We start from the raw sequence: 26,823 nt of genomic DNA, 5'->3' as shown, positions 1-26,823 counted from the left end.
TATGGTTAATATATATTAATAATTAACAACAGTGGCAATTGGGTGATGCATAGGTAAGAGTGTTGGACTTAGAGTCAGGAAGACCTGAATGCCAATACTGCTTTAGATACATATTAGCTGTGTGACCCTGGGCAAGTGACTTAATCTCTGTTTCCTTATATGTTGGAATGACAGATAATAGCATCTACTTCAAAGGGTTGTGAGGCTCAAACAAGATAATATATGTTAAGCCCTTTGCAAACCTTTAACTGTTATATAAATGTAAGCTGCTGTTGCTGTTGGTTGTGGTTTTTTGTTTTTGAAGAGGACCAGTGATATCACGGATAATGTCTTGACTTGTGAGTGAATTGGATTTAAGAGAGGCAGAATTGCACAAAATTGTCAGCCTCCTCACTCTCTCTTCCAGTCATCCAAGTCCCATGGCAAGACAAAAGTCAAGACAACTGGTGATGGTCTGGGATGCAGTGGATGACCTTGGCATTTTTGATGCCTGACCAAGTTCTAAGCCCTCCACAGCCTTTATGGCCGTTATAATAAATGTAAGATATTATTTAAAAGAAGGTCACTAAATCTATGAAGAGAAAAGGCACTTGGGGCTTTTGCCTCCATTGCAACAGAGTCAGTTAAGAATGAAAGCACCAATCCAAGATAATTCAGAGTCATTCCTGGCAGCATGGAGAAGCCTAAAGGTACCAGCTTAGAAACAAAGATGAGCCTCTCTGGTTGAGTATAGGCCCTCTTAACTCTCTCACTCTCCCCTTTCATTCCTTCTTCCATGGCGCATGAAAGGGCAGTGATAGTATTGAGAGATCTCAAGAAATGCAGCTATCCATGCAGCATTAAGCAAAAAGAGCTCTCAATTGGCATGTTGATATTACATGCAAATAAGTTGTTTATTTATTTCCTCAGGGTTTTTTTTCTTTTTTTTTTAAGGCATCATAGCAAGTTTTATTGCCAATGTTGCTCAGAACTGAAAAGGGAGGAATAAGTGGATTTCTTTTTCCAAATTACACTTTTCTCTGACTTTTTTTTTTTATGGTGTCCTAATGACTCTCCTTTCCCTTTCCTCCAAACAAAACCTTAATAACAATGATGTACATCTAAGCAAAACAAATCAACATATTGGCAATATATGCCTAATCCCACACCTGGAGTCCACCATGTATCTATGTTTCATCAACAATTCCCTGAAGTCACAACTGGTCACAGCACTGACCTGAGCTCTAATGTCTGTCAATGCTGTTTTCATTTATCATCAAATTTTCCATTAGGTATTAGAGATGTTTGAAAATATTATCGTCTGGAATTCTATGGAACCCTTCCTACAACTACAAGCTATTGAAGCTTAAGGCAACTAGAACACACTTTCAGCAAAATGTGTTAAGTTTTGGCCACAAGAAATGCTGAAATGGAAAATTTCAGAAGAAATGGAGAAAACCTTTATGAACCGATGCAGAGCAAAGCAAGCAGAACTAGAGTAATTTATAGTGACATCAATGTCATAGAAAAAAAAAAAACTTTAAAAGCCTTTAGAACTCTGATTACAGAAATGATAAGCCATAAGTCCAAAAGAATGAAGATGAAACACACCCCTCACTTCTTGCCAGAGAAGTGATAAACTTAAAATGCCGAAAGAGACATACATTTTTGGACATGGCTAATGTGGGAATTTATTTTGCCAGACTGTAGATATGTATTGAGGCATTTTTATTTTATTTTATTTAACAATTTGTTGAATGTTTGTGTTTGTGTGTTGGGTTTGGGAGAGATAGATTAATAAAAAATACTTATTTGAAAAATAAAGGTAAGCAGGACAATGTCTATGTTTTACTGGGAACTATAAAAGTCATTGTTTTAAAATGGCAGGTGCATGTGTGACTGCTTTTTCTCAGTACTTATGTGACTTAGCGACAGTACTCTGTGATTTGCTCTGGTGAGTAAGCATTGATGATTGCTAATACTGTCTTATATTAAAAACAAAACAAAACACTTGCTTAGAAGATCATGTATAACCACTCTTTTGTTTCAGGTCTGCTTGGACTTAGAAAAGAATCGCAACACTCCGTCTGATGACTTAAAACAACAACAACAACAGCAGCAGCAACAACAACAACAATCCATTATGGGAGTATCTATAGCCTTTATACAGGGTGTCCCAAAAGTCTTAGGGCAGATTTAAGCTTTAGATTTAAATCTGGATTAAGCACACCCCTAGGCACTCACTGCTACTGTTTGCATTTCTTAAACACTTTTCTACTGTCTGAAAATATTTTAATACAAATTCCGGAATTTCCCCTAGGATTTTCTCTGTACATTTCATAAGGCACGCAACATACTACTGCTTTGCCCTCTTTATTCTTCTTCACACAGGCAGGAAGAGTCTGACAGATGGTCAGATGGGAAAGATGGTGATGAAAATCAAAGGCTCACTCCTTCCTTAGCAGGAGCAACGAGACAGGATTGTTAATGTAGCTGGTATTCAGAGGAATTCTAAATGGGAAGATCAGAGTAGGAGCTTCACAGAATGTATTTTTCCTTACAGTGTAGGTGCATGAATATGCAAAATAGGACACCATTGCTTTTGTGCAGCTGACATTTCCTCCAGTGAGGAAGGATCACGCTTAGTCCTAACTGGGCTGCAGGACAAGCAGCAGTGACTTCTAAGGCTTTTGACTCTTGAGCATTCAGCATGTTACCAGGTGTGCTTGGTGGGACCTCTAGCTGTTATTTGGAAATTGTACCTGCTTATGACAATGAGGAAATCCTGGGACACTTCAGCGTTCTTGGGAATTGAAAAACTCCACAGAAAAAAAAGCTGTAACCTGCCCACCCTGGCACCTACCCCCTCTTCCCCTCTGTCACCTCCTCCATTTCCTCCCCAGCTTTTTCTCTCGAGGGGATGGAACTATCTTAGGTTCTTGAGTACCAGTTAACATACAGAGCAGGAATACTAAACCAGAAACCTTCAGAACCTCACATTAACACAGACTCACACTCAGATGGCATAACAATAAATTGTTTTTATTTGGAGGAAAATTTGCCTAGGTGAAAGTTAATTTTGGAACTGAATAAGTCATTACCTGGTTTTTAGCTCTTTCAAATCATACTTAATAAAAACCCTCTAAGTTAAAGATAGATCCATCTTTATAAAACTCATTACAGTGGAATGAATGCCTCCACTGATTCTTAGAAATAAAAAAAAAGCAAAGTTAGAATTTGCATGTTGGATATTGTTGCTGGAAAAAAAAAAGTAGAGTACGGAATGCCAACCAGTCAATATGGTATTTTAAAAGTGCAATACGGATATCATAGAAGGAAATAATTATTATCATAATTTAAAATAAAACATCACATTCTCTAAAGAAAACCAACAGAACTGGGAAGTCATGTGGTTCAGTGCCATCAGCAGGGATGAAGACCTTGCTGTGGCTGGGACAGAATTTACTTGATATCACACAAGAGGGCCACTCCTCTCAGAATCCAGTGGTCTGGGGACAGGATGGTCCTCAAATATACCACTGTGATGAAGGTTAGATCTGTCCTCCGTGGTTTCTTGTAAATAGGACACACATAGAGTTTGGGGTCCTTGGGAGCTGTGGAGTTGATAGCGAATATATGGAGCACTGGAAGCTGTGTGAAGAGGACCTTTGGGGTTGATTCAGTGAGTTTGCCATTCCTCCTGTCCCAGGCAGCTCCATCTAAATACAGTCCATGAATGTATACTCCTTCCTGAGGGAACAAAACACAAGGGAATCTATAGCTTAAAAATATGTCAAGTATTGAGAAATGATCACCTATGAAAAGCCTTCAAACTTGGGGAAAGGAAAAAGCTAGAGTATAACCATTGAATGAGGGTATTAGTTTCAGAGCTATAGTGAGGCATTCTTATGCCCAGAGCAAATTCAGAGGAACTGAGGAAATGGAAAGGTACAACTGTACTCTGAGCGTGGTGCCTCACCCCTTTGGGAGGAGGGTTTGGGAGAAAGGTGAGAGAGAGTTGCCAAATGACTGGGACCTGGGGATAATTTTACCACAGCAGTATGGTCTGTCAGGGGATTAGGACAGTGGTCATCAAAGGGAAGAAGCCTGTCTCCCCTCCTCCCACCATGATAGCACCCTGGGACCAAGATCTGGTCATCTCATGCTGGTTACAGCTTTTATAGGACTAGATTTTTTTTTTTAAAGGTTCATGCTATTCTAAATCCTATGATATAATCTAAAAATACCATGCAAAGCATGAAGGATAGTCAAATGTTGAGCTGAATTCTCCCCAGTTTATAGAAGAATGGAGGCACAACCTATCCTGAGGGAAAATAACTACATCATAAGAATCCTTATGCCATTTTTTTACATTTAAAGGGGGGACTTACTCTCTTATTCTTGATATAAAGCCACTGAATAGTGCAAAGTCACAAAAGTAGATTGGACTAGTCCACTGAGAGTGAATCTCCAATCTAGTCCTTCTGGAAAGGCTGCAAGCCATCAGTCATGGTTCTCATGTTGGGCAATACAGAGGCTGAAGTGGACCTAATTCCTCTGGACAGCAAGGAGGAACTACTGCTAACAGCCTCTGGTAAGGACAGAAGAGTTTGGGTCCAGGAAATGATGCTTAAGGTGCTAGTGAGTTACTATGTAGAATCCAAGGGCATGCCATTTTATTTAGAAAAAAAATTATAGGGAGCAGGATAGTATACTGGAAAGGGAGTTAGGTTAGAAAGCAAAAGAAAGGGGTGGATTCTAGTCCTGACTCAACCCCTGAGTAACTGTATGTTTGGGGAAAGTCACAACTCGTCCCTGGACCTCAGTTTCTTCATCTGTCATTTTAAACTAAACGGTTTTGAAGACTGCTTGGAACTTGAAGATTCCAACTCAATGATTCTCTAGCATAGTAACCATTAACCATTTCCAAAGGAGAATGATGAAAAGGATCTCAGTAAATTTGGATAGAGTAGATGGAAGAGAATGAGATTAAATTGCATAGTGATAAATGTGAAATACTGCACTGGTGTGGAAAACGTCGACTTTAGTGCACAAAGGAAGCAGGATTCAGGTTCCCTCGGGGGTCAGCAGCCTAATGCAGTGATCCAAGACATTAGTGTCATCTTAGGCTGCCATAATAGATGTGTAATGTCCACAGGGATGGAGGGCTTAGTCTACTCTGCTCAGACCATATCTGGGGCACTGAGTCTAATTTTAGGTGCCACATTTTAGAAAAGGCATTAACAAGTTAAGAGAACTTCTAGATGAAGGCGACCAGGATGGGGAGGGATCTGGAGATCACACCCTCTAAAGAGCAGTTCAAAGAACTAGTAAACATTGACCTAGAGTCTAGACTTTAACAATATACACATCTATAGCACTTTAAGGTTTGCAAAGTGCTTTACAAACATCATCTCATTTGACCCTCACTACAACCCTATGAGATAGGCACTGTGTTATTATCCCCATTTACCAGATTAGATAACTGAGGTTTAGAGAAGTTGAATGACTTGTCCAATATCCTACCGCTAGTAAGCACCAAAAGTAGTATTAGAACTCAGATTTCTCCTGCTTCTAAGCCCAACACTCTTTCCACCATATTACACAGCCTTTCAAGATTTAGGGAGGATATGGGGCAACGAGGTGGTAGATACAGCCCTGGATTCAGGAGGATCTGAGTTCAAATCCAGCCTCAGACATATAACACTGGGCAAGTCACTTAACCCCATTGCCTAGACAAGAAAAAAAAAAGATTTAGGGAGGACGCAATCATTATTTTCCAATACTGGAGGGATGCTCATGTAGAAGAGAGCTTGTTTTGTTTGTTTACTCACGACATCATGACTAGACTCCAAGGGTGGAAAATTACCAGTAGTATATTTTAGCTCAACATAAGGACAATCTTCCTGTTAATATCAGAGGTGTCCCCAGTGGGCCTTGGTAGCCATGTCGGGTGAGGATCTTAGTTCACACATCATTAGAGGAGGTCTGCAAGCAGACACTGGATGGACATTCAGGGTTAGATAGCCACTACACAGCTGAAGTTAGATGAGGTGAGGTGAGGTCCCTTTTAGCTCTTTGAATCTATAATTTTATGAAAAATTTGTTTAAATTGCAGGATGTGAGATTTGGGCTTGATTTAAAACAAATAGAACTTCATGATGGATTACCATTGCATAATCTTTTTCCCTTCAGAGACTTTGAACAATATGAGATTATCATTTGACAGAGAAGGGTTTAAGGTAACTGTCTGAAGGCAAAGAAGTATGGATTAAATAACCTCTCAGCATCCTTTCAGTCCTAGGATTCTGTGACTAATAAGAGAATAGGACATGCAAGAAAAAGTGAAAAGATCTGAGATTACATAGCCTAAATTTTAACCTACCCTTCAGTAAATTAAGAAACATTTTTTCTGACCATTTACTATATTCAAAACAGTCTCAGGCATTCAGGGGGAAGTCCTTAACTTCAAGGAGTTTATAGTTTAGTTGGGAAGCAGTATGAGCTCGGGGAAAGAGCAGAGGACTCCAGTAGGAGACCTTGGTTCCAGTCTTGGCTCTGTCACTGACAGGTTGTATCATTTTCCCTTCATGGATCTCAGTTTTTCTTGCCTTTTCTAAAATGTGGCACCTAAAGTGAGGGGAAGGTGTTAAAGTCTTTCCAACTGAATAACTTAATGATAAACCTGTAACTAGAGCCCTAAACTGGAGAACAGTTTATGGAATTCCATCAAAGACTAAAGAAGAGGAACGGGTTTGAACTTATATCAAGAGAGACTGAGATTAAATGCAAAGAATTTCCTGACTAGGTCCCTTAGCATTAACAATGGAGAGGACAAGCCCCTTTCAGACTAGATATGAAGGGTTAAGTACTAGCCTGTACTGGACTGCAGTATTCTGGGCCCCTTCCAATCACATATTGGCTCATATTTATGGGGACTTCTCTGTAAGGAGCTCCAAGTATTTGACATGCCTTTTCATGAATCTTAACAGAAGGGAGGGATAAGGTGGTGGCAGGTTCACGGGGAGGCCCTCCAAAGTCATGGAGCAGGGCTAGAAATCAGAGCCCTGCCTTCTGAGTTAGATTCCCAGCAATTACCAAATGAAGCCCTACAGTACATACCAAAGGTGGCACTGTGATCTCTTCTTTTGTTTGTCTCAGTACATCGTTGTGGATTGTCACTGAATCCAAGGCCCAGCCCTTGTGGGCTCGAGTCACTTCTTGCCTCATTGCTGTGAGAAATCCTAAAAAAGAAAGAGTCAGTTGTTCTGAGGGAGTCTATTTCATAAAAATGAGATGGGTTCAAATTGCTTCAGTATCTCTGCTCAGTTACCCCGCTATCAATCCCCAAGTTGAAATCTGTATGTAAGAGGTATCTTTCTGCTACAGACCAACCTCCCCAAAGAAAGCATGCTGTCTTCTTCCAAAGCAACTCTTTTCTGGCCAGTGAGTCATGGTACTGAGGTCTGTCAACAATATTTCTGCCAGGAAGAAAATTTGTTACCCTGCCTAGATAAAGTGAAATCTTGTTTTGCATCCCCAGGGGGAAAACAATTGCTGAAGTCTCTAAGCATTATTGTAGCACTCCATGGCAGGGTATTTTTTTTGCTTTAAGCAGAGTCCCTTACAACAAACTTTCATGATATTTCAACTGGAAACATGCCAGAGGAGTTCAAGTCAACCAATATGGTTTTTTAGGACCTGAGAGATTCTCTTAGGTCCTGTTTGTGAATGGCCTCCATCTGAAAAATGAAATCTTGGGAAATAAGTCAGATATATTCCAATCATAGCATTCCAATTAACACTGGAATTAAGCTATAACCAAAGCACATTTTCCATTTACTGTGGATCAAATTATGACTTGCCATAATGGAAAAAATTTAATTTAATTTAAGGAATTGATAAGACATACAATGCTACAAGCTTTAATTTTTATCACTACATATAAAGGGTACAACAACCTAATGCAAATATTATATTTATTTTAAGATTATATTTTCTGGTTTGCTATATTTTGCTATTATCAAATCTGTAAAAGTTCACTATATAATGATTCTCTTTCGAAAGAGGCTTGCAAACTGGGCCACTCAAAAGCAATTGGAAAAGCCTTCTCTAGAGTGGCATTTAATAACAATTGTTATATCCCAAACTTCAATGTAATCTCAAAAAACTGAAAGTACTTTAATAGCCTCCAGATCAAATTTCAAAATAATAATGCAAATCAGTGGATTTGGATTGAGCACTGGATTTGGAATGAGGACAACCTGAGTTCCAATCCTCCCTTAGAAACCTATTAGCTGTGTGACCCTAGGCCTCAATTTCCCATCTGTGAAATGAAGGATGTGGGCTCTACATTTCCTTCTAGCCCTAAAGCTCTGATCCTATAATAGGATTCCTTTTTGTTGGATTACACAGTTGGGCCTCATATTATGATACAAATCATGAAAACTCTGGCATGTCAAAGGATGGGTGATCTCCCAGATAGCCATGCAATTCTTATCTGTGGCATACCACAAATCCTTCACAGAGGAGCTGCCCAATGTGCTGAAGGCCTTCTGATTGTTTTAATATTTCATGGATAGCAGTGCAGAGGGGCAGTTAGGTGGTGCAGTGGATAGATGGCTGGGCCTGGAGTCAAAAAAACTCATCTTTATGAGTTCAAATCCAGCCTTGGACACATATTAGCTATGAAACCCTGGACAAGTCACTTAACCCTGTTTGCCTCAGTTTCCTCATCTATAAAATTAGCTAGAGAAGGAAATGGCAAATCACTCCAGTATCTTTGCCGAGAAAACCCCAAATGGCGTCTTGAAGAGTCAGGCACAACTGAAATGACTCAACAACAACAATATGGCAGAATTATAGTTAAGGAGAATTCCCTGTATACTATATCATTGTGCAAAATTGTTCTACTAGAATTTATTTTATTAAATCTTGGAAGGTTTTTGGTGATTCACCTGTAGAGGCATCAGTTAGAAAGAGAAGAAAAAGTCAGTCTCCCACTCTTAGTACTGATGGAGAAACAGTCAAGTCCCAAATGTTGCTTTCTGCAGCAACTAGTTCTGCAAAACTGAACCAAGTTCTCCCAAGTGTCCAAGTCCTTCTCTGATATTAAGTTAAATACTCAAGGGAGGACATTACATTTCGTAATTTACTGAGATAGGGCTGGGCTACTTTCATCCTGAGCAAGCACATGGAGAAGAGAACTTCTGCTCTCATTACAAGTCTTGTTTGCTTTGTTTTGATTTTCTTAAAAAGGTGGTGATATGGACCTCAAAAATGATTTGGTTTTTGAATTGTGTTATTGAATTTTTTAAATGAATGGCGATCTTTCTTGTAGAATAAAATAGCCTCTAATGGAGTCAAAAGCTTTATTTTCTGTAGCCTGCATAACCTCAAAGACTATTGATATATTTTACTTTACCGAAGCTTGAAGAGCAGGACTTTTATTATAGGATCAATCCATCTTTTAATAACTCATATATCAAATAACATTACTTTAGTTGTAGAAATATGAGCCATCTGTCCATATCTGTTACTTTGAGATAAGTGTGGCACAAATAAATGAAAGGAAGTTATTAAAAAATCCACATTTTATTCTTTGTGAAATGACCCACTCACATAAAAAACTGATGATCAGAATGTTCAGCACTTGAATGTTATGTGTCCTAAATGAAAATTTCCCTTTTTCTTTTGAATCAAATATTATTTCAAACTCATAAACACATTAGAATTAAAAAAAAAAAACCTATCCAATTTAACCTAAAGAGAAAACACTACCTCCCCTTCTTTCTACCTCCCACTATCACTGTTAGGCTAACATTATAGATGGAAAATTTCTGACCAAAGCGAATTCTGTTAATCATTAATCTCTGTAATAATAGTCATCTGAAATTTCAGTATCCTGAATAAAGTTGTTTGACTTGCAGCACTGGTTCAACTTGTAAAAAACTTTAATACTCTTTCCTTTATGTATCATCTCATCCAGCTAGTTTTTGGCATCAAGTCAGTAAGCACTTATTAAGCACCTACACTATACCAAGCACTGGCTAAATACTGGGGATATACAGAAAGGCAGAAGACACTGGCTGCTCTCACAGCATTCACAGTATAATGAGGGAGACAATATGCAAACAAGATATGTACATACAGGATATAAACAGGATGAAGCAGAGATAACCACAGGCAAGGCATGAACATTATGGGGATTGGGAAAAGGAAATTTGAAAGAAGGCAGCTGGTGTCATTAATGATGAATCTTGGACTAAGGATAGATAAAGTTTCTTTATCAAAGATTAGTACCTTCTTCATTCAAATCAGTGTAGAAAGAACTAATTACTGGATGGGTACATGCTCTTGTCTCTTTAGTTTTTCAAACTCTTGATAGCATTTTGTGATAGGAAGGCATATAAAGCTCATCTCCCCCCAACCCTTAACCCCATAAGTTTATGACAGGCCTGCTCTCCCCCAACCTCCAACACAGTAACAAAAGAACCTTTAACAGCTGAAATGACCAGAAAACAAGGGTGGGGCCTGATAAAGGTAGCAAAATTCCTTTTGTCTTTTTTCTTTTTGTCCCCAGGCAGTCTGACTGCTCATTATTGATTCAGGGTCAGGACTGTTTTGAGGGCTACTAGTCATAGCAGTAATTTCCAATCCAACCCAATCCAATAGTCATTTGTTAAGCACCTACTACATGCATATATACCCATGCATATATATGAGTTAGGTGCTGGGATTGTTGTGTTTGTCCTTCATTTCAAAGAGGACCATGACATTAGGAAGTGATGACATGACTTGCAATTGACTTTGATTTGAATGAGGGAGGGCTGTGCAAAATCACCAGCCTTACTTTCTTCTCTAGAGCCATCTGGGTCCAGTGTCCAGATATTCATCAGGAAGACTAGAGATGGCCCAGTATGCAGTGGGAGACCCTGGCCCTTTTAAGCTAAGGTCTTTTCAGGTTCTCACTTTGAGTGAGGTAATGCCCATTCAGTGAATAGGCCTCTTTAAGAAGTGAGTCAAGGGATGGCCCCTTTAATTAAAAAAAAAAAATCAAACTGGGAGGGGAAGACCCTCAGGGCTGTTGGCCAAAAGAGAAACATTTACTATTTACATTCACTCTGAGCTGGGAGGGCCCCCAAAATAGCCATTAAGTGGTGCTTGGGCTGGGACCTATTGTTGTCTAGTCTGTGAGCTTCAGAATGAATTGTGTTTAAGGTTTGGTCTTTGAACACAAAATGAAAACTAGTCCCTGCCCACAAAGAGTTTAGGTTTTATAAAGGGGAGGGGAACCTGTAAACAGATAACTATGTAAATAATAATTTGAGGAGGCAGAAAATACTGATATGCAGAAGGGTCAGAAAACGCTTCTGAGGTTGTAGTAGAGTAGTAGTGGTAGTAAGTAAAGTGAGTTTTAAAGGGAGTCAGAAATTCCAAGAGGCAGAGGTGAGGAGGCGGTGCATTCCAGGCACAGAAGATAGTCTGTGCAAAGGCAGAGACAGGAGACCGACGGCCAAGTTTGAGGAGTCTCAAGGCTGCCAGTTTGGCTAAACTATTCAACGTGCGAAGGGTGGTAATGTAAAATAAGACTTGAAGGGCCACTACAGCCAGATTGTGAAAGCCTTGAAATACCAAGTGAAGGAGTCTGCATTTTAACCTAGGAGTAACAGGGAGTCACTGAGGCTTCATGAGAAGGGGAGTAACAAGGTGAGATCCGTGTTTTAGGAAGATAAGAATTCTACTTTGGACATACTGGGCACATGATAGGCCTTTGGGCATATTAATTAGCCTACCAGCTGGAGCTGTGGGGATTGGAGCTTAGCAGGATTAGATATGGATTTTAGAAACATCTTCAGAGAGATGATAATTGAACATTTTGGAGCTGATGAAATTACTAAAGTACAGAGTTTCCACAACCCTTCCATGGTTAATCTAAGTGAAAGCTCTTGGAACCCCACACTAGGGAACACTGGTTAAGGTCACCATGATTTTGGGTTGCAGCTTTTATGCCCATAATCTTCTATTATTCTACTCTCACCTTGATACAAAAACAACTAGCCTACATGAATTCTCAAAGTCCCTTATAATCCTAAATTTCCACTGGCCTTTTGGCAGCTCTTCCACAGCAAGTTGGAAATTCTGTGAATATCTTTAAAAGAATCATTTCAGAATTGCTGTTTGCTGATGAGAGAGGCCTGAAAAGATACCCATGTGCAAGAGATTTAGAGATTCAAAATAGAAAAGCAAATTATTAAGCAGCCTGAAGGAAGAGATTGTCTACCATTTTATTTGGGCCAATACCCTACCTTACTCAAACTCTTGACTTGTAAGAAAGACTGAGCTAAAAGTGGTAACTGAAGCCTGCTATGACAGTGATAAGCTGGCAAAGGACCAAAAAAACCTTAGCATAGGTTGGCTTCAAGATGGCACCAATCTCTATGATGGGGTTGGGATCTGGGCCCCAGAAAGGAAAAACCCTGGACTTTCCCACGTGGCCAAATCTCTGGAGTTCCCCTGAGGCTATAATCCCATCAACTGGCCTTTCATTGTGGACCTCCCTATGGCCCCAGGCCATTTCTCTATTCTCCCTTGGCCAGGTGGTCCCGGGCCTGGAATTCTATTACCTCATAGACTACTTGGCCACTCCTAGATCCCTCCCATAGTCTTTCTGTATATAAGGTCCATCTTGTCTCCATTAAGATGCTTAGATTTTTATAATCTAGCCATGGGCTCTGATTCTTAAAATCTAGCCACTGCTGAGATTCTTATAATCTAGCCACTGCTTAGATTCTTATAATCTAGCCATGGCTCAGATTCCTAAAATCTAGCCACTGCTTCCCCATGTTCAGACTCCTTAAGAGTTTGCCCAATATCTTAGATGTTCTAATAAACCTTGTCTTTGGCTGAAAAAAGGCTTGGGTCGAATTCTTTCGGGCAGGAGCCGTGTGTTGTGATTTTGGGGTCCCAGTACCCCAAACCCCTAAACCACATCATCTAGATCAGAACAAATGTTTACAAAGGAATGATACTATATGGCCCATTCTAATATAAAGGTATGAGACCTAGACCCACCAGAGACATTACATTCCACTTCTAGTTCAGTTTCATTAGCAACACTTATAATTCATGCTTCACATCAAATGACAAAACATTGTCATCAATAATGAGGTGTTGAAGGGCAGCAATGAAACCAGCCCATTACAACTCAGCTTCTGGCTGAAACACAAGAGGCACAAATTCATACTCACTCTCTCTCTCTCTCTCTCTCTCTCTCTCTCTCCTGCTTCCCTGTCTTCCTCTTCCTTTCTCTCTTTCTCCTCCTCTCCACATCTTTTTCTCTCTCCTTGCCTTCCTCTCCCCCTTTCTTCTCCTTCCCTCTCTCTTTCTCTCCCTCTCCTCCTTACTCCCTCCCCCTTACTTATTTTCTCCTCTCCCCCTACCCTCACAATTTTGCATGGAGAGCACTTTGGGGCAAGGTGAACAAAAGAAATCTTACAAGCACTCTCCTTTGAAGCAGCAAAGTAAAGTCACTGATTGCTGAGGAATCCCTGAACAAGCAAACTGGCTGCATGCAGCAATTAGATGTGGGATCTCTAAACTAAAAAGCTTTATGTTTAAAACAAACACAGAATTGTGGATGTAGACATGTTTACCACCCTAACAATCAAATCAGATTTCCCCTCTGTTCATCTGGTGAACAATTGATTGTGAAGATGGTTGAAAATATCTGATTAACTATGTTGTGGTTGATCTTGGGCTATCCTATATAGAAGCCCAAATGCCAAATACCACAGAATGCTTCAAAACAAAACAGGCCATAGAAATGGCAGCCTCAGACATTAAGCAGGCAGCAAATTATTCATATAAGCAGCCATTCAGGTTGTGTAATTTCTTTAGTTACTCAGAGTCATGGTATCATCACTTATAGCAGCAGAATCACTCAACATCAAGAGAAATGATAAATACAACCTGTGTTTGATTTCATATTGTGTTTAGGATGATGGTCAAGTAAAATGGATATAAATAGGAGAAATACTTAAACACAGGAAAGGAAAATATCTCCTGATTTTTAATACTCACGTGCGTTTGTAGAGAAATCATTGTACAACTGTATTTTAAACCTGTTTTGTTTCAGACCAAGCTTGAGGGTATTCCTGTTGTGGAAACTCTCTTCATGGATGCAGATCAGAAATTTGCCTATAACTTTGATTTTATATCACACTCCTCCACATCGGCTATTCCAAACCTTCTCTTTTCTCATGCCTCCCAAGCTAGTTTCTTCTTCTACCGTCTCAACAGAAGATCGTGGCCCGAACTTTGCTGAGAAAATAGAGCTCCCTCTCAGTGTGAGCTCTCTTCTTCTTTCCTGCTCCATATCTTATAACAGAACCCATTTTTTCACTCTGTCCCCCAACCCTTCCCTCTTCCTAACTTCCCTCTATCTGTCAAGGGCAACTCCAGTGTTCCAATATCTCAAGTTCTTAACTTCCATATTATTCTTGACTCCCTACTCTTCTTTTTTCTACAAATCCAGCCGACTTCCAGATGTTGGCTTTTCTACACCCACAATATCTCTCTCATCCAACCCCTTATTTCTATTCATACAGCTACTATCTTAGTTTTGGACCTCATCACCTTTTGCCAAAATGATTTCAAAAGCCTCTAATTGATGTCCCAACCCCAGTCTTTCTTTCGAACAACTGCCAGTGATTTTTCTTAAACACAGAACTGACCATGTCACTCCCCCATTATTTAATAAACTCCAGTGGCTCCCCATTGCCTCTATAAACTCTTCTATTTATATTCATTCCTCTAGTTTAGGAGACTTTAGTTACTAAGAACCTTAACAACTTGGCCCTAATCACTATCTCCATTTTACATAACAACCTGTCCACAGTCTATAATCTAGCAAAACTGGCCTTCTCTGGCCAGTTCTGAGGCAGCTGAGGGCCACAGCACTTGACCTGGAGTCAGAAGATCCAAATTCAAACCTGACCACAGACACTGACTAGCTATGTGATCTTGGGCAAGACACTTAAATTCTGCCTCAGTTTCCTCAACAGTAAAAAGGGGATAATAACAGCACCTACCTCGAAGGGTTGTGGTGAGAACAGAATATCTGTTAAAATGCACCTAGCACCAAGCTGACAAAGAACTGGGGCTCTAGAAACGTATCTCCCTTTCCCCTTACCCCTATCCTCTGCTTGTGGATTTGGCTATGAATTAGGAGATGAGGGTTCTGGTTGCAGTTCTGCCCTTAATTGACCATAGTAATAGTATCATGTATCTGGAAGGATCTAGTTCTAAACCTCAGAGGTCATCTAGTCCAGGAAAATGAAGCTCAAAGGTGGGGTGACTTGCCCAAGGTCACATAGTAAGTAGCAGAGCTGGGATCTGAACTAGGGTTCTTTGACTCCAAGTTCAGGACTACTTTTACTACCTCCCTGGGCTTCACTATTCTTCTCTATAAAATGAGGGGAGATGGGAATGGGCAGTCTCTAAAATTCCCTTCCAGCTCTTAGATTCTATGATTTCAAGTTAAGTGATTTGTCCAAGGCCATACAATTAGTGGTGCAGTCAGTACTGGGACCATATGATTTATGATTTAGAATTTAAAGGAAAATAAACAATTGCCTAGTTTTATGCAGAGGAGGAAACCGAGGTAGAGATTGAGAGACATGTTCAAGATAACACAGAGCTAGAAGTTCAGTACAGCTTACAACACTCATTTCTCCTAATTAAAAAAACAAACAAAAACTAATTTCTCCTGAAATTTAGGTCAGGACCCTTTTCACCCTATCATATTTCCTTTGGAGTCCAAACCTAATTATGAAAGTACTATCATAGCACTATCACATCATACTCCCTACATGTTTGCACAGAGGAGACTGAATCTCTTTCTTTTCTGGCTTTTGCCAAGGCACATAGATCACATTTTCCATTTTATGTGAAGAGAGAGGAAAGAAAGAAGAGAGCAAATCTGAGTCATAGAAGCGTAGCCCTGAGGCCATTTCAGGTATTAGCAGAAAGCAATAAGAGACAAAATTTCTTTTCCAGGGCAACTGGAGCAGACGATTGGCTGTAGGGATATAAGCTCCAAGCCCTGGGGAGCTTATGCATCACTGGGGGGTCTTTTTGAAGAATCAAGGCTTCTCTTGAAAAGAAGAGAAATATTGAAAGGATTAAGATAGTTAATGGTTAGAGGCAAATGAGAGAATGTTTGCATCCCCCTCCCCCCAATCTTTCCCCTTTTCTTCCTAACTTCCCTATTTCTGTCAACAGCATCACTGTCCTTCTAATCACTCAAGTTAGCCACTTTGGGATCTTTGTCCACTCTTCCCTTTCCTTCACTTTATATCAGTTACAACATCCTGTCTTTCCCCACAATATCTTTGTCTTGTGTTCCTTTCTTTCTCCTCACACAGCCACTACCCTAGTTAGATCTCACACTGGGACTACTGACATAGACTCCTCACTGGTCGCCTGCCTCTAGCCTCGCCATTCTTCAATCCATCCTCCACATAGTTGGTAAACTGATTTTCTGGAAGGGAAGTGACTGTGCTCAATCAACCCTGGTGGCTTCTTCTGGTCTCTAGGATAAGGCACACACTTCTGTTTGGCCTTCACAGTCTGGCTCCAGTCTACCATTATCATCACATATGGCACCTCTCTCTCCTTCACATGCTCTACATTCCAGCCAAATGCTGCTCTCATACACACTATTCCATCTCCCATCTCTGGGTTTTTTGCATGGAATGTGTCCCCTACCTGGAATGTACTGCTTACTTATACCGGCATCTCTTAGAATCCCTACTTTGCTTCAAAGCTCAGCTCCTGTTACATCCTATAGGAAGCCAATCCTGGTTCCCCACCCCCCATCCCCGCTCAGTTGCTACTGTCTTCCTAACTAAAATCCCATCTTTTATTGAAAGCTATTCTCCAACCCCTTTTAATTCTAGTAGTACCTTCCCACTGTTAATTATTTTCTATTTATTCTGTATATAAAGTTTGCTTTGTATATATATTGTTTGCATGTTGTCTCCCCATTAGACAGCCCTTGAGGACTGTCTTTTTCCTCTTTTTGTTTCCCGAGAGTTTGACACAGTGCCTGGCACACTGTTGTTCTTGTTGTTCAGTTGTGTCCAACTCTTTGTGACCCCATTTGGGATATGCAGATAGTGGAATGGTTTTCCACTTCCTTCTCCAGCTCATTTTACAGAGGAGGAAACTTGAGGCAAACAGGGTTAAGTGACTTACCCAGGGTCACACAGGCAGTAAGTGTCTGAGGTCAGATTTGGATACAGCTCCTGGCCCAACACTTTTTCCACTATACCACCTAGCTACCCACCTGGCACACAGTAGGCACTTAATAAATGTTTGTTGATTGATTCCTAACAAAAATTACTTTTGAACATATTTTATATTTAATATTCTATGTATATTTTATTTCTCCCCACTAGAATGGTAGAAGGAAATGCTACTTGAAGGCTTTTTTTTCTTTTTGCTTTTGTATCTGTAGGGCCTAGCATAACATCTGGTATGAGCAAAGTCCCTCATAAACGGTTGTTAAATTGAATTTGTATTACCCTAATTTAAATTCTATTTTATTTTACTAATTAACAAATTGTCATTTCAAATTAGTGCTTAGCTATTTTAATAAAATAATGTTGTTTTTACAGTTAAAGGACAATTTATTTGAAATCACCTGACATTCAGGCCTATGGAAAGCTTTTCTGTTTGGAATATGTGAGCCTGCATAGCACAAGTATCACCCATCACCTGGTGGCAGCTTGCCCAAAGTGTGGACATATCATTCAGAAAAAGGAGAAATGTCTCAAATGTAGAAATTTCTGAAAATTTTAAAGCCAGGATAAAAGGGTTTTTTTTGCTATTTTTTAAGGGAGGAGGGAAAATGGGAAATTTTGGAGAAAATTAATATAAAAGTAATACTTATTTGTAGTACCTTGTACAAATCTAAAGTCACTATGTAAATTTAAGAAAATTAAATTATATTATGTGAAATCTGGCTTGTTTATGAAATTATGATGCTCGGCATGCATATTAACTTTAAAAGTAGAGTCTATTCAGACAATATCACAAATTTACTAACTGAATTTACTATACAATGTTTTAAATTATTATTATGAATGGAACTATAACATGCTGAACTTTTAGTAAGTCGCTATATCTCAATTTTTGGCAATTTATGAGAAACAGGCAAACTGGAGAATGGAAAGAATGGTCAACACAGTAAAACCTAAAAGCCATTATGTTTTCTGGATTTAACTGCCTTCATAGTATCAAACACTGTTCCTGATATATGGAAGGCATTCAGTAAATGTTTGTTGATTAAATGAATAGATGAATGAAAGGCCTTCTTTTTAGTAAAGGAGCTGATTAAAAAAAAAAAAAACCAAGAGGAAAAGGCCCTCCCAAACTCATTGATTATGACTTTTGACCCGTGGAATTTTGTCTAATCAGTTTATTTTTTTGGAGTAATTGCTATTGGTAATTTCTGTCTCCTGATGCTCTCTCTCTCTCTCTCTCTCTCTCTCTCTCTCTCTCTCTCCCCATCACCTACATGGTCTGAAAACTGAAGCTTTTCCTAGTTTGAAGCAAGCATTTCTATCCTTTCATGTGTGGACTCATTCCTCAGTGTAGTGTTAATATTTCCGAACATGGATCCATTTTTTTCACCTTCACCTCTAAAAATAGAGGAATTTTAATCAGATGAGAAACAAAGAAGAGTTAGAGACATGTTAATCAAGGGTGTCACTACAACATGTGTAAAGGATCAGGACCTTTTGGGAACTTTAGGTGGGAATCTGATGATTGAAAATTTACCTTCCCTTCACATATCCCCTGACTACATATCCCCCTGCTGAGGAAAGAAGAAACAGTGATCTAGAGAGGACATAGTTTGGGATCAAATTCCCAGAAATCAATCCCAAGGCTACTAGATTGGCTGAGTGTGTTCTCTAGGATTTTAAGCCTAGTAATGGGACAATTCTCAGGAACTGGGAGTTGTACAGAACCCACCACAGAAGGAATTGAGAAGATTTAATATTCAAAGTCAAGGTCAGGAGAGAAGAGGACGAAGAGGTCAACTCCTTCAGTGGAAGGAATCCAGAGGAAGTCACTGAGGAGTACCAGACTTCTGGAGCTCTGCTGCACCGCTCTGCTTTGCCAGTAATGAGCCCTCTTGCTTTCTATTCTTTCAACCTATATGGGCCAGTGTAAAACACCAGTCCAGAGGATGTAGCTTTCCCTGATAGGCATCTAGGTGGAGCAGTGGATAGAGTGCTGGACCCAGAGGCAGGAAGACCTGAGTTCAAATCCAGCCTCAGACACTAGCTATATGAACCTGGGCAACCTCTGTCTGCCTCAGGTTCCTCTTCTCTCTGAAAAATGAGGATAATTATAGTGCCTACCTCCCAGGCTTGTTGTGAAGATGAAATGACATAGTATTTGTAAAGTGCTTTGTAAAACTTTAAGTACTACAGAAATGTTGTCTATTATTATTATATGGTGCTTAAAGATAGCTTCAGAATGAGAGAGGAGCTCCTATTCCCATCAAGACCATTAGTGGTAGATACTACCTTCCTGTCCCTGAAGATCAATTGCCTTGGCTTCCTGAAGATGGTAACAAAAAGTACATAAATGAATATTTACATGCACTTTGATATTTTGATGAATGTTCACATATATCTATATGACTACTTTCCTATCTACAATGCTATGTGAAATATCTGCTAGAAAGTTACAAATATTTTTAGATACATATGTTCATTGTGAGCACTTACCTTGGGGATTAAAGAAACCAGTCATCCAAAATACGTTTGGCCTTCCTTCAAATATCCAGAAAGAAAATTGAGAATTCCTTTCCAGAAGTTCAGTAAACCAGAACCCAAGTGTTGAAGAATCCCAGGATATTCTTTTCCATAATGCAGGGATACGGGCATCGTACATGTTATCAAGAGCATCTCTCAAATTCTGTTAAGTCACAAGTAAAAAAATATATATATATATATTTTACTTATATATGAATATATATATATATATATACATAAATTAGATGAATCAATAAAAGGACAATAACTCTTTAAGACTTTAGGTACTCACCTCACTCATGATGATAGTCCCTTCAATGGCTAATTTTAAATCACTCAGGCTGATCCGAAGTCTTGTGATGACTTTTTGCATTCTGTCAATTTCTTGTCTAAGGAATATGTTCATAGAATTAAGAGGTCCCATCTTCTGCAGGCGAGCTTTCACCTGAAACAATAGAGAGCACACAACACTATGAAACCAACTTTACTTTTTTTAATATTTCTCCATGTGCCAAAATCTCCACAATGTCTGTTATTGAACCAAACATAACAGTCAATTCTCTATTCTCTTGGTGTCAGAAGGCAGATAAATTTTGAATTCTTTTTCCTACTGATTGCACTCAACCATTAATTGGAAATGTACTTTGAGAAAACGAAAGATTGTACCTTTGTTTTAAAATGTAAGTGAACTGTTAAATATCAGTTAGATTTTTTTTGGCAACGTAATATTCCCAAGAATGCAATTTTGACTACTTACTTTCATAATCCATATAGAGTTATTGTTAGAAATTTCACAGAAAAGTGAAAAGTATAAAGTCTTAATAAAATAGTTACTAATGAATATAAGCATGAATGCTTGAAGTTGTCTATGCACAGTATGGACAAAGGGTGGTGACACAGAGCAATTCTTAATAGAATGCCACTTAAAAAATTGATTTTGAGGCGAAAAAATCAAATATCTGTCATTTGTTCGTTCAGGTGGATTGATTTTGAATTTTGAAAGTTTTAATAAAAAAAACCTTTGGGCACATAAGCACTAAAATACAAATATTGAAAAGACTTAATAAATAAAAAAATCTCAACTATGACCGTAGTGCTGAATATCCAAGGTAAGTTTTTTTAATAAAAATCCTGGCTTGGCACCACACCCTTACATTTAGCAGACAGGTTTTCTACTGCCCAATTACTATGGAGGTAATTTTGGTTTAAAGGGCCCCTGAAAAGTAGTCAAGTCCAGTGTTCCTCAAACAATGATTTAGAAGTCACTGGGGTTTAGAATTCCAATTCTGGTGAATTCTTCTGTTGAGGATCACAGAAAGAAGGGAAAGTCACTTTGTCTTTTTACTATCTCAGCATCCTCATATGTAAAATAAGGTCCTAAACTTTCAACTGACCTCTCTGTTTAGCTGTCACCTCTCTGTTTTCTCTCCTCAGCTGCATATCAGCATCTCTGAATGCCTACATATCTTCACATACTTATTATAATGACATCTCAAACTCATTATGTCCAAAATAGAGCTCTGGGTCTGAAGTCAGAAAGACCTGAGTTCAAATCCAGTCTCAGAGATTTACTAGCTTTGGGATCTTGCACAAGTTATCTAGCCTCTGCTTGCTTTCCCCAGGGGTGTTGTGAGGAACAAATGAGATAATACTTGTAAAAAACATTTCACATAGTGACTGACACACAGTAGGTGCTATATAAATGCTTATTCTCTTTCTTTCTATTTGTACTGCCACCACCCTAGTATATTATCCCTTATTATCCCTTCCTTGCTTAGATGGAAAAGCCTACTAACAAATGCTTGTACCTCTATTCTGTCTCCTTCAGTCCATCCTACATAGCCCCCCAATCTTCTCTAGGGCTAAGACCTTTGGCAATTTGCTGCACAATTTGGTACACAAAAGACAACACAGTATATGGGAATAGAAACAGAAACACAGAAGGAAAGCCGTTCAGGGACACTAGGTATCTGAGGCTGCAAATTTTATCCAGGCTCAACCAGTTAGTATGTGTCAGAGGCAGGATTTGAACCCTGGTCTCTTGACCCTGAGGTCAGTTGTTTCTCCAGTATACTCAACTGTCCCTAGTCTGAGAAGAGCTGCACTACTCTACCAAAAAGAGATTGATCTAGTTTCCTCTATCCCTTTTTCTAACACACAGCTCTGTTCTTTCTGCTTCCCTATGCTGCCTATCGGCAGCCTTGGAGCAAGAGAAATGCTGGTGTCCTCCTCAGGGCAATGCCAAAAGCTATTTCTTTCTTGCCCCACAAACCAAATGCCAAGATGGCAGTTATAAGGCAACCCAGCTAAATGCTTTTAATATTCTCCTCTAAATAATTTAAAATGATGCTTCAAATAAAATTTTGGAGTGGCAGAGCTAACAGAAGGCTAGAGTGAGACTTTTTTTAATAAATAGTATTTTATTTTTTCCAATTACATGTAAAGATAGTTTTCAACATTCATTTTTTTGAGAATTTGAGTTCTAGTTTTTTGTCTCTCCCTCCCTCCCTCCTCTTCCCCCTCCCCAAGACATCAAGCAATCTGATATAGATTATACATGTGCAATCATGTTAAACATATTTTCACATTAGTCATGTTGTGAAATAAGAAACAGAACAAAAGGGGAAAACCATGAAAAAAACCCAAAAGACAAAAAAGTGAAAATAGTATGCTTCTATCTGCATTCAGATTCCATAGTTCTTTCTGTGGATATGGATAACATTTTTCCTTCCTAAGTCTTTTGGAATTGTCTTGGATGATTGTATTGCTGAGAAAAGCTAAGTCTATCATAGTTGATCATTGGACAATGTTACTATTACTATATACACTGTTCCCCTGGTTCTGCTCACTCCATTCAGCATCAGTTCATATAAGTCTTTCCAAGTTTCCCTGAAATCTGCTTGCCCATCATTTCTTAAAGTACAATAGTATTCCATTACCTTCATATACCACAACTTGTTCAGCCATTCCCCAATTGATGGACATTCCTTCAATTTCCAATTCTTTGCCACCACAAAAAGAGCTGCTATAAATATTTTTGTACATGTATGTCCTTTCCCCTTTTTCATGATATTTTTGGGATATAGACCTAGTAGCAGTATTGCTGGATCAAAGAGTATGCCCAGTTTGATTGCCCTTTGGGTATAGCTCCAAATTGCTTGGAGTGAGATATTTTTCCAACCTAAGTCAATTTAGGAGGTTGGCAGGAGAAGTCTGTGACACTGGGGTAAGGCCTGTCTAATGCTCATACACAAGGTAGCAGCAACAGGAGCCAAAGCAGAAGCAGCAGCTTCAGGAGCTCTTAGTCCAGAGATGGTAAGGGGTTCAGTCAACTGATCAGAAAAAGACTACAGAGGACTCTTTGCTGCCACTGGGTATAGCAGTCATTGCTTGATAACTTTATTGCCCATATGCATTTCTGGGTTGCAGTTCCAGGGCAGAAAGGAACACTGGGAGGTTGGTCACAAGGGAGCAGGAGCTTTGGTTGTAGTTCCAATGCAAAGAGAGTGCTAGCATTTGTGGCTGCAAGGGGCTGGGGCCCTTCCTAGGTAGAAACCAGAATGCAGACCAGGAGAGCAGTGACTATATTTCTCCCAGGATTACATCAGGAGGCACCAAAAACTTGTAGACCTCCAGAACTAGCTTTGAAAACAGAAGTATGAAAAAGCATGACGGTTGGCACAGTGCCTCCCCACCTCCAGGTAAGCAGAGCCTGACTTTAACATAAAGATCAAAGTCAAAAAATAGGCTGGAAAAAATGAGTATGCAAGCAAACAAACAAACAAAAGGACTTGACTATGAAAAGCTACTATGGCATCAGGATGACAAAAATATGAAAATATCCACTTACAAAGCCTCAAAGAAAAATGCTAATTGGATCCATGCTCAACAAGAATTCCTGGAAGCATTAAATATTTTTTTAAAAAAACTAAGAGTGGTAGAGCAAAAACTCAGAAAAGAAATGAGGGTGATGCAAGAAAATTATGAAAAGAGCTTGGTAAAAGAGGCACACCGTTACTGAAGAAAATAGTATCTTAAAAAAAAAAAACAACAACCCAGAATTGGCCTAATGGTAAAAGAAGTACAAAAATTCACTGTAGAAAAGAACTTAAAAAATAGAAATAGCCAAATGGAAAAGGAGGTACAAAATCTCACTGAAGAAAATAATTCCTTAAAAATTAGAATTAGGCAAGTGGAAGCTAATGACTCCATAAGACATCAAGAAACAATAAAACAAAGTTGAAAGAATGAAAAAATAGAAGAAAATGTGAAATGCCTCATTGGAAAAGCAACTGACCTGGAAAATAAATCCAGGAGAGATAACTTAAGAATTAATAGACCACTTGAAAGCCATGATCAAAGAATGGGACTAGATATCATATTTCAAGAACTTATAAAGGAAAACTGACCTGATGTCTTAGACACAGAGAGTAAAATAGAAATGGAAAGAATCTATTGATCACCTCCTAAAAGAGGTAATATTCTTCCAAGAATATTACAGTCACATTCCAGAGCTCCCAGGTCAAAGGGAAAATACTTCAAGCAGTCAGAAAGAAAAAAAGTCAAATATTGTATAGCTACAGTCAGGAGCACACAAGATTTCATGGTTTCCATGTTAAAGGAGCAGAAGACTTAGAATATGATATTCTAGAAGACAAAGGAGCTAGGAATACAATCAAGAATAACCTACCCGGAAAAACTGAGTATAATACTTCAAGGGGAAAATTAATATTAAAGAAATAGAGGACCTTCAAGTATTCCTGATAAAAAGACCAGAGTTGAATAGAAAATCTGACATTCAAACAGAAGACCCAAGAGAAGCATATAAAGATAAACATCAAAGAGTAATCATAAAGGGTCTCAATAAAGTTAAGCTGTTTACATTCCTATATGGGACAATGATACATGTAACTCTTAAGAACTTTATCATTATTAGGGCAGTTAAAAGGGCTTTATGTAGACAAAGGGCATGATGTGAATCAATTATGTTGGAATGATCTCCAGAAAAAATGAAGGGGTGAAAAAGAAGGATGCATTGGGAGAAAGGGGAAGGGAGAGGTAGAATGGGGGACATTTTCTCATATAAAAATGTGCAAAGAAAAGCTTTTACACTGGAGGAAAAAAATGGGGTTGGTGGTGGCAGGCAATACTTGAATCTCATTCTCATCAGAATTGATGTTCAAAGAGAGAAGAATAGCTATACATATACTGTATAAAAAAATAACATACCCGACAGGGAAATAGGCAGGGAAGGGGATAAGAGAAAAGAGGAGATGATAAATGGGAGGGTCAATTAAGGGAGGCAAATTGTTAGAAACAAAATAGGCTTTTGAGGAAGGATAGAATAAAAAGAGAGAAAAAGAAACAGAAGAAAGTGGGATGCAGGGAAATATACAGTAATCTTAACTGTGAATATGAATGTGATGAACTCTCCCATAAAATGGAAGTGGATAGCAAAATGATTAGAAACCAGAATCCAACAATATGTTGTTTACAGGAGACACACTGAAACAGAAAGAAAGACACAGAATTATAATAAGGGGCAGGAGCAGAATCTAATATGCTTTAGCTGAACTAAAAAAAAATGCAGAGATAGCAATCATGATCTCAGACAAAGCAAAAGCAAAAATAGACCTAATTAAAAAAGGATAATGAGGGAAACTACATTTTGCTAAAAGGTACCACAGACAATGAAGTAATATTAAAAATTTTTACATCAAGTTTCTCTGATAAAGACTTCATTTCTCAAACACATACAGTCAAATCTATAAAAATAAGAGCCATTCCTCAGTTGATACATGTTCAAAAGATATAGCCATGCAGTTTCAGAGAAGAAATCAGAGCCTTTCTACAGTCATATAAAATGCTCTAAATCACTATTGATTAGAGGAAGGCAGATTAAAATAACTCTGAGGTACCACTTCATACTTATCAGAATGACAAATACTGGAGAGGATGAGGGAAATTCTTGGTTAGTTGGTTATCCTTCATTCTTGAAGAGCACCAAAATGACATAACTATGCTGGAATCTAGTTGTGTGTCTGACTGTGGCTGACCAGACCAATACAAGCTCAGAAGGCTCTACCACAGGTTGGGAAAAATAGTTCACATGAACATTTGGAGAGGAGATATCTGTAAAGGTGCACAACTCGTGTTTCTTTTGAGCTACTACAATTCTGCCTCACTCATAGAGCACAGCGCCTTCTTTAATGTGGGCATGCCATGCTGAGCAACCCTTTACCAGTGTCTCTCGTGTCACACAATCAATTTCAAACTTCTTCAAAGAGACCTTGAGAGAGTGCTTGCCTTGTGTGAGTTCTCTGTAAAATAGTCTTTTAGGCAAACATATGTTTGGCATTCTAACGATGTAGCCAGCCCATCAAAGTTGTGTTCTCTGCAGCAGAGGGTGAATGCTTGGCAGTTTAGTTCAAGAAAGGACCTCATCTTATCTTGCCAGGTGATTTTCAGAATCTTCGCAAGACAATTCAAATGAAAAAGAGTCCATGCCAGTTTTCCAGCATGGCAGCGGTAGACTGTCCAGATTTTACAGGCAAAAACAATGAGGTCAGCATAATGGCTCTGTTGTCCCTCGGTTTGGTGGGCAGTCTAATACTTCCTCTCTCCCACACTTTCTTTTGGACTCTCCAAAACATTGATCTAGCTCTGGCAATGCATGCATCAACCTCATTATCTATGTGTACATTTCTGGAAAGCATACTGCCAAGGTAAGTGAATTTATCCACAGCATTTAATATTTCTCTATTTGCTGAAACTGATGGTTCCATGTATGGATGGTGTAGTGCTGGCTGGTGGAGAACCTGTTTTCTTGGTGTTAATTATTAGGTCAAAATTAGTACCAGAGCAAAGAATCAATCCATACTTTGTTGTATCTCAGCCTCAGAGGCTGCATTGAGTGCCCAATCATCTAGAACAAAAAAAAATCATGCAACAACTCTCCCTCCACTTTAGTCTTGGCTTGTAGCCTTTTCAAGCTAAATAATTTACTGGCAGT

General features: G+C 39.0%; 1 protein-coding gene across 1 annotated transcript in view; it reads right to left on the bottom strand.

The window, feature by feature from the left end:
- Window positions 1–3,046: 3,046 nt before the first annotated feature.
- Window positions 3,047–26,823, bottom strand: part of LOC114053396 (dynein heavy chain 8, axonemal) — a gene marked incomplete at its 5' end in the record, with an annotated part of 217,447 nt that continues 193,670 nt past the window's right edge. Inside the window, 4 exons of the mRNA XM_027876403.1 lie at window positions 3,047–3,729; window positions 7,102–7,223; window positions 19,785–19,974; window positions 20,104–20,256. Of these exons, the coding sequence (XP_027732204.1) occupies window positions 3,442–3,729; window positions 7,102–7,223; window positions 19,785–19,974; window positions 20,104–20,256 (753 nt within the window). The remainder of the gene's footprint in view (window positions 3,730–7,101; window positions 7,224–19,784; window positions 19,975–20,103; window positions 20,257–26,823) is intronic.

The sequence above is a fragment of the Vombatus ursinus genome, unplaced genomic scaffold (assembly GCF_900497805.2).
Source record: "Vombatus ursinus unplaced genomic scaffold, bare-nosed wombat genome assembly UNPS02014811.1, whole genome shotgun sequence".
Lineage (NCBI taxonomy): Eukaryota > Metazoa > Chordata > Mammalia > Diprotodontia > Vombatidae > Vombatus > Vombatus ursinus.
This window is presented reverse-complemented; position numbering and strand designations above follow the sequence as displayed.